This window comes from Vollenhovia emeryi, unplaced genomic scaffold (genome assembly GCF_000949405.1).
Source record: "Vollenhovia emeryi isolate VEMERY1.0 unplaced genomic scaffold, V.emery_V1.0 DF939519.1, whole genome shotgun sequence".
Lineage (NCBI taxonomy): Eukaryota > Metazoa > Arthropoda > Insecta > Hymenoptera > Formicidae > Vollenhovia > Vollenhovia emeryi.
In genome coordinates this window covers 16,964-26,393 of record NW_011966847.1, presented here as the reverse complement: position 1 = coordinate 26,393, position 9,430 = coordinate 16,964, and the positions used below count along the sequence as shown (strand labels likewise).

The 9,430-nt window shown below is 40.5% G+C and overlaps 1 protein-coding gene across 1 annotated transcript; it reads left to right on the top strand.

Annotated features, from left to right (window-relative positions):
• The first annotated feature begins 5,403 nt into the window (after nt 1–5,403).
• LOC105557333 lies at nt 5,404–6,727 on the top strand. The gene has a single exon (XM_012004547.1). The coding sequence runs from the start codon at nt 6,136–6,138 to the stop codon at nt 6,664–6,666; it is 531 nt and encodes a 176-aa protein (XP_011859937.1). The 5' UTR covers nt 5,404–6,135; the 3' UTR covers nt 6,667–6,727.
• Nucleotides 6,728–9,430: the final 2,703 nt, after the last annotated feature.

Below are 9,430 nucleotides of genomic sequence, written 5' to 3'. Positions count from 1 at the left end.
TACATTGCAAATGATAAAAAATCTGAAGCGTTGGAGTGCTCATCTTCTCTTTCTATCTCATTCTCCTCTCTCGCTGACTCGAATACAGAAGATAACTCAACCGCCTCAGATTTGCAATTCTGAACGCAGCTATTGTGCAACGTCTTTTATCTTTTGATACACAATAAAAGTATTTTTCTATATATTTAATTAAGATAATATTTCTTAAGTATATTTTAGGTAACTTGTCATTATTCTGCTTACAATTGTTAAGCCTCGTCTACACGACAAGGCATAAGGCACGGCGCAAGAGCTCAGGCGTAGGCGTTGGAAATAAAATTAGTTTATTTCGCTTGTGCCGCTGCGCCACGACCCTAAGATCGGGAAAAATCCTCTTGCGCCTGTGCTCGCGCTCTTGCGCCGCGCCTTACGCCTTGTCGTCTAGACGAGCCTTTATAGGTTATCCTTAGTCGCAAGAGTCACATAGCAAATGTAATTCATTCAATATCGGAAAAATATATATAATACATGTGTGTATAAAGGCGGCCGTAAATATATAAATTAATATATATATATACGAGGACTTGCAACTATCATATATATATTTATTTGCGGCTTTCGCAACTAAGAATAACCTAGAACTCGTAGGCACAACAACGAATTATCTAATATACTAAGGAAATATTATATTAATTAAGAATGTAAATCTTTCCTATTTATGTATATAAAAGTTAAAAATCGTTTACGTATAAAAACATAAGGGATTACCTTTGATTGAAATTGCGGTGCTGAAAGGGACGTCTTCCTCCATGCGGTATCACTACCGGAAAGAAACCGAGATCGGAACTTCCGATCGCGTGTCCCGCAGGTCGCGCTAGTCTGTATAAAGAGCCCTGACTGAGAAATGACTCGTCGATTGAACCCGAAACGATGTCGGATCGATATCGAAATCGACAAATCGACGTTGATTCGACATCATTTTGACATCGATCAAAAAATTTCTTCGACATAATGAGTAACGAAGATAGCTAATAATAAATTATAAAGGTTATAAAATTTCGCATAATTTAAATGACATAATGTCAATGTAATATAAACATAACATTGTTATATAACATGTGATATTGCAATTATATTACTGTTCGTCTATTGTAACATATAAATAACGGAGTAACGTAATAGTTTCATAACTCAGATATATTGCATACATAAAATAAAGTTATGAAACTGTAATGTAATATAAGTGTAACATTTGTTATATTACATGTTACTCCACAGTTATATTGCTGTATTATTCTGACAGTGTAACATTTGTTATATTACATGTTACTCCTGAGTTATATAGCTGTTATATTTTGTGTTTGCTGGGGACGCTTCATAAATAACGCAGGCACACGAAAAAAAGGTCTTGTCCACCAGACGAGATAAACATTTCTATACGGTTTTGAGGTCGCTGAATCCGAATCCGGGGTTGGTTTGACTGGGTCAGGTCACATTTTGTTCCTAACCTCAAAAAAATGATGAAAGTTGGAACATTCATGAAAACACCCAGAAAGCAAAGCGATTATGTTTTCAGGGTCGCTGAGTCCAAATTTGAAGGTCATTTGACTCGGCGAGGTCGCATTCCATTCATAACCTTGAAAAAAATAAATTTTAACATCGAGAACTGTCCCTGACACGTGAGAGAAAATTTTCTTTTATTTTTCCCTGTGATATCTTGTTCTTTTATTCTCAAATGACCTATGCAGGGGGTTTCTGTGACGTTTCACCCCTTTTTGAACAACTTCTCTTTGCAATGTCCAACAGTAATCTGCTAACATATTCACATCCCACCTTCCCTGATACCAAATTCATTGGAAAGTAATCTATGTGAGAATCCAAGAAGTGCAACTTTAGGTTCATCAAACAACCAAGCTTTCGAAAGTTTTTCACCAGATCAGCTACTATTTTCTTGAAGTTTTCACTTTTATGGTTACCGAGAAAGTTTTCCACGACATTTTTGAAACTCGTCCACTCAGCTTTTTCTATTTTGTTCATAACTTTGACGAAATTCTGATCGTTCAACATTTTGCGGATTTGTGGGCCATCAAAAACACCCTCATGCACTTTTGCGTCTGAAATATTCGGAAATTTTTGCTGTAAATATTCGAAACATTTGCCTTCTTTGTTAAGAGCCTTAACAAATTGCTTCATGAGACCCAATTTAATATGGAGAGGAGGTAGAAGTACTCTGTCTGGATCGACTAACGGGGTTTGCTTAATATTTTGCAAACCTGGCTTGAATGAAATTCTCGTTGGCCATTCTTTGCGAGTATAGTCATTCTTTCTGTCCCTACTATCCCACAAACACAAAAAACATGGATTTTTTGTAAAACCTGATTGTTGCCCTAATACCAAACCTAAAATTTTCAAGTCCCCGCAAATTTTCCAATTAAATTCTGAATACTTGATCTTTTTCAAAACAAATTCGAGATTTTGGTGAGTCTCCTTGAGCACAGTTGAATGAGCTATCGGTATAGCAGCGAACTTATTCGTGTTGTGAAGTAATACTCCCTTGAGACTTCTTTTAGAAGAATCAATAAAAAGTCTCCACTCCTCATCCTTGTAAACACCTGGTTTCAGTTCATCCATTAACCCTTGCACATCGTTACAATACACCAGCGATGGGTCGTCTATTTTCGTGAAGTATTTTCTAAATTTTTCTTCTCTGTTTCGGAAATAATCAACTTTAACATCTTTTGCTAAGTAGTTCTTTTTTTTCATAAACGACGAAAGAAGTTCTGCACCATCTTTTGGTAGCCCTAGATCTCTTACCAAGTCATTCAGTTCCTCTTGCAACGTAACTTGGAAAACTTTATCCTTGCCTCTACCTGGGATGTAATCGTCGTCATTTTTGTGATGCTCCGATTCATCACTATATTCATCAGAATCATTTTCTTCTTCGGATTCAATGTTTTTCCTCGATTCGTCTACTTCATCGGAATCATTTCTTACTTTTAGATAATTTTTGTTTTCAAAATTATCAGAATTTCTCTCATTGCAGCACGATCTTTCTGGTTTTTCTACTGTTTTGACATTGGTATAAACAAAGCTTTGCTTATTTTTTCTGTTGAAATCTGTGACGTCATTCATACAAAAGTAACAATCCTTTTGATGCAATGGCTCTTTCCACAACGTAGGTTTGTTATATTTCATGTCCTTAGAATGTCTGCTTGAATTCCAACGATGTAACATCTTAGAACAAGCTGCACATATTATTTATTGTACATAATAGTAGTATAGGTAGGCCAGTTCTAACCCATGGAGCTCCGAGGGGGGAGCGGGGGACGGGGAATACTCCGCGCGCGGGGGCGCGGGGTGGGGAGGACCGCGGCGCTACGCGATCCCCGGCGCGGGGGAGGGGGAGGTCCGCGACGCTTGGCGATCCGCGGGGCCGCGGGGAGGGGGAGGGCCACGACGATCCACGGCGAGGGGGAGGTCAAGCGCCGAAACCTGGACGCGTATTATTATTTTCCATGTTATGAGTCACGGGAGTCAAACGCCGAAACCTGGCTACTGATAGTGACTTTCTTATCAAGGTGCGTGATGTCAGAGAGTTTGGCGTTTATACTCGCACCTACTGCGCTGGCATGTAATAGATATCACCGGGATGTCTTGATTAGCACAGACACAGCTGCGCGTATTATTTTCCATGTTACGAGTCACGGGGTCAAGCGCCGAAACCTGGCTACAGACAAAGATGATGATGCCAGATGGTTCGATGAGACAACTGATAAGGGTTTGGTATATAATCGGTCTGGAAGTCCGCTGTACCACAGTAGGAGATCACACGCAAGTGTTACTACGGATGTGAAAAGACGCTAGCACAACAACATGGAGCAAGATCTGGCGGAGCGAGCCGACAGGGTCACCACGTTGGGTGATTATTTGGCATGGTTACAGCAATGCGAAGAGTGTATAGCAGAGCTTGAGGAACGCAGCCGTGTCAAGCGTCCAAGGCTGTCCGTCGGTAACAGACAATCGCTGGTGGCTCAGATCGCACGATTCGAGTGTATCAAGTGCCGAGTTGAAAGGCGATTCATACAATTCGGTGGTGGCGGTGCAGGGCCTTCTTCGAGAGCGCAACTGTCGTGGCGCGAAATCGACACCGCGTTTGACAATCGCGTGCTTACCGGTGTGGTGATTAACGTGGAGTATATCGATCTGCGCAAATTTCTCGAGGACGCTCGTGAAGTTGTGATCGAGCACGTGCGAGACTGTATTCGCAAACATTATAGTGTAAGGTGAATACTATGTTCAACGGAAAGTTTGTGGCGGGTGACAAACGTGCGAATAAGACGACAAACACAAAAAACTGTAAACTGTTTATTACAAGCAACCTACAACAGTGGTACGAGTCGCGCGTAATCGATCCGACTCTAACCGAACTCGAAGAGTTTCAGGAACGCGATAGCGGGTGGGCGCTGTCGCGTATACTCAACATAACTATTAACGTAAACAAGTACAATCCTATGCGCGCAGGATGTCATATAAACATGCCGGAAGTGATAAAACGAAAGAAAGCGATGATCAACGTACTGTCAAAGGACAATGCGTGTTTCGCGTGGTCGGTAGTCGCTGCTCTCTATCCAGCTGAAAGACACAGACCGCAAATCATCGTATCCGCATTACAGTGACGTACTAAACCTGCGAGACATTAGCTTTCCAATGACACTCAACCAAGTGAAAAAATTTGAACAGTTGAACAATATCTCCATCAACGTATACAGCGTCGAGAAGAAGAAGGAATGTACAGTCGTACCTCTACGACTCGCAGATGATAAGAAGGAGAAGCACGTCAAATCTGCTGTATCTACCGGAGGATGACAACGTCGGACATTTCGTCTGGATAAAGTATTTATCCCGCCTCGTGAGTTCTCAACTCAGCAAGAAGAAGCACAAAAAGTACATTTGCGATCGGTGAGTATCAATAAAATTTATGAAAAATATAATAGTTTTATTTTTAAAAATATATATTTAAAAACTGTTTAATATTTTTTCAGATGTCTGCACTACTTTAATTCAAATGGAAAGTTGGCAGTCCACAGCGTGGACTGTCGACAGATAAATGACTGTGCAGTCGTATTACCCAGCGAGAAGGACAAGTGGCTCAGCTTCGACAACCACAGCAGAAAGGGACGCGTGCCGTTTGTAGTGTACGCGGACCTTGAGTGCATCTTGAAAAAGACTGATACCGATACCGATACCAAAGCATACTAGCACCACCAGGTATGTAGCATCGCGTACTACGTCCACTGTTCCTACGACGACTCGCTGTCAACGTACCGTTTCCGCCGCAACATTGATTGCGTCGCGTGGTTCACCGAACAACCCGAAGAGTTGGCGCATCGTGTAAAGACGACGCTCGCAGCGAACGTGGATATGACGCTTACGTCAAACGAGAAACGTGATTTCCAGAACGCGGCATATTGCCATATATGTGGAGGACCGTTCGACGCTGATGAGCAACGTGTGTGCGACCATTGCCATCTTACCGGTCGTTACAGAGGACCAGCGCGCAGCGCACTCGCGCTGTAACCTGAATTATAAGGACTCATACATCGTCCCAGTGTTCTTTCACAATCTGTCAGGATACGACGCGCATTTCATTGAGAATATTGCCACCGGATTCGAGGGAACCGTCGACTTCCCATTAATAAGGAAAAATATATATCGTTCACGAAGAACGTTAAGGACTCAACGTACGAAAAAGGGAAGAAGTGTGTCAAACTGCGATTTGTGGACTCATATAAATTCCTAAGTGCAAGTCTCGTAAAGCTAGCGTCCTATCTCGACAAGAGCAAGCTACGCGTCACCCGGAAAGAATTCGCGCAACTTGGCGAGGAGAAGTTCGAGCTTCTCACGCGTAAAGGCGTGTTCCCATATGAATACGTCGACAGCACCCACAAGCTTAGGGAGACTGAGTTACCGCCGCGCGAGGCGTTTTACAGCTCCTTGACCGGCGAAACCGCGAGTGATAGCGACTACGAGCACGCGACGAACGTATGGCAATCCTTAGGCGTAGTAAATCTCGGCGAGTACAGTGATATACATATATCTGAAGACGGATGTGCTTCTGTTAACAGATATTTTCGAAAATTTCCGTAATACTCGTACATGTATCGAGAGTTACACGGATTAGATCCTGCACATTACTACACATTACCAGGATACACGTGGTACGCGATGCTAAAACACACCGGCGTGCGATTTGAGCTGCTCACAGACACTGACATGATCATGTTTGTGGAACGTGGCATACGCGGTGGTTTGAGTCAATGCTCGAACAGATACGCGCGAGCCAACAACAAATACATTGCGTCGTACGATTCTTCGCTACCATCCACATACCTCATGTATTTCGATGTAAATAATTTGTATGGGTGGGCAATGTGTCAGCCACTACCTTACGCAAATTTTCAATGGGTCACTAACGTTACTGATTTTAATGTAAATACGATCGCTTCGGATTCATCCACCGGGTACATACTCGAGGTCGATCTCGAGTATCCGCAGCATCTTCACGACGCGCACGCGCCGGACCTACCGTTTTGTCCGACGCGCGATAAGCCGCCAGGCAAGCAGCAGGAAATGCTGCTTGCGACTGTGTATGATAAGAAGTACAGCTACTGGATAAAGGATAGCTGACTCGTCCGCCATCTTGGAGCTCAAACGTTTGACTTCGACAAATGCATTTCGGCACAAGATATGAATTTCTTGTTCTACATTTATTGTTAATAAAATCCAAATTACGTTTATTGTTAATAAAATCCAAATTACGTTTTTGTTTTTGGAAAGCTATATTTTTATTTATACAAAAATTGTGGATAAGAATCAAAGAAATAAAACACAAGAGATGGATGAATTAATTTATTACGGTTTTCTGAAATACAGATTTGGAACCGTAGCTTACGGTATTCTTTTTATCACAAATTTAAAAATTTCTTATTCCTAGACCTCGTACAGTTGTATAGTGTTCAAGTAAATAATGTAGAATATTACAACATTGAAGAAACAAAGAATCATATTTATCCTTTACATAATTGATAATAGTTTTGAAAGATACTAATTTTTGCAATAAATCTGTCATATTGTTTTGAACAACACTCTCAGTATATTGAAACATTCCATATGTTATACTAGAAATTTTTTTCAAAACTCCTAAGTCAAGACATTCAGTTAAAGTTGCCTCTTTTCCACGAGATAATTCAACATTTAGCAACAATTTTGAAATTTGTGATAAAAAAACCGTAAGCTACAGTTCCAAATCTGCATTTCAGAAAACCGTAATAAATTAATTAATTCATCCATCTCTTGTGTTTTATTTCTTTGATTCTTGTCCACAATTTTTGTATAAATAAATAAAAATATAGCTTTCCAAAAACAAAGACGTAATTTGGATTTTATTAACAATTAATTTAGAACAAGAAATTCATATCTTGTGCCGAAATGCATTTGTCAAAGTCAAACGTTTGGGCTCCAAGATGGCGGACGAGTCAGCTGTCCTTTATGTAGTAGCTATAATAAGAAGCGTTACGTCATACACTACCGCAATCTGCAGCAGTGCACGCATCATAGCCCATAGGCTTCGCGTGACAAAGATACATCGCATATTGTATGTTCTCGCAATCTCCATGGCTTCGCAAATATATTGAGCTCAACACACAATTTAGAACGTTAGCCAAAAATGATTTCGAGAAAAATTTGTTTAAATTAATGAACAACGCGGTATTCGGTAAAACTATGGAAAACGTTCAGAATCACGGCGATGTTAAACTCTTAACTTACTTGTGAAAAAGAAGAATGGTGAATATCGTATGTGCGTGGACTTTAGGAAGTTGAATCTAATCACAATCAAGGACAAATATCCGATGCCATTGATTGAGGAACAAATCGATAAGCTAAGGGGCTATCGGTATTTTACCGGGTTAGATTTAGCTTTAGGGTACTATCAAGTGCCGGTAGCGGCAAAATCAATAGAAAAGACGGCGTTCATGACGCCGGAGGGCCACTACGAGTTTTTGCGCATGCAATTCGGACCGGCTAACGCGCCGGCAGTATTTCGACGCTTGATGGACAACGTATTAGGCAATTTAAAGGTTTCGGTAGCTTTCCCTTATTTGGATGATATTATACCCTCGAAGACTATACCGGAGGGCATGGTACGATTACGACAGGTCTTGGATGCGTTGCGTAGACATCACTTGACTTTAAAGCTAGAAAAGTGTTTTTTCTTCACAAGGTCCATAGAATATCTAGGACGAGAAATTAGCGAACATGGGGTTCGGCCTGGACGACGTAAAATCGAGGCCGTGTTAGATATGGAGGCGCCGAAGTCGGTAAAACAAGTATGCCAGTTTTTAGGGCTGGCTGGCTATTTTAGAAGGTTCGTTGAAAATTTTGCAACGATCGTTGAACCTTTGACAAGACTAACTAACAAGGGGACAGTCAGGCGTTCCCCTCCCCGATTGGGCTGAAATTGTGCATAAGTGTAGTACTTTGCGAGAAACTTTTATAGAGCAAGCCACTCGACGCACCTCTCAAGCGTTTTCGAGAAAAAGCAATTTGAAATTTGCATGTATAGTATGTGTTAGTAGTTGTGCAGCGCAAAAATTTTTCAGCCGAACGCGTAGCGTACCGGGCAGCGCGCCAGCTTCGTAAGCGCGAGGTCGCTGGTTCGAGTCTCGCTGCTACTCTTTTTTTCCATTATTTTTTTTCTATTATAAATGTTTCTTTAGTTATACAATATTGATGCTGAAATTTTAATATTTTTATCGTTTTGAAATATTTGCAATATAAATCTTTATTAATTATTTGCAATATTTATAATATTAAGTAGAAGGCAGTATATTGGTACATAAATTAAGATGATATTCATCACAAAAACATGTAAAACAATATGTTGTAAAACATCGTGCGCATCTTATAAAAGCTGCTTTTTTACAAGCACAAGGAATTTTAAGAATATCGATAGAGAAACATATTTCATTAACGTTCCTGAAAATGTTTCTTTCATCGCAAAGTTTTGCAGCGAACCAAGCGTAACGCAACATTTCAGAAAATACTGAAACTGACAACTGATTATGAACAATCGATTGAATTTTTAAGCAATCTTCTCTGGATGCTATCTCGCGATTTTGTTCGATGAGGTAGGTATAAAGCGTCTACAAAATTGTTCCTACCTCATCGAACAAAATCGCGAGATAGCATCCAGAGAAGATTGTTTAAAAATTCAATCGATTGTTCATAATCAGTTGTCAGTTTCAGTATTTTCTGAAATGTTGCGTTACGCTTGGTTCGCTGCAAAACTTTGCGATGAAAGAAACATTTTCAGGAACGTACATGAAATATGTTTCTCTATCGATATTCTTAAAATTCCTTGTGCTTGTAAAAAAGCAGGGTTAATGTGCAT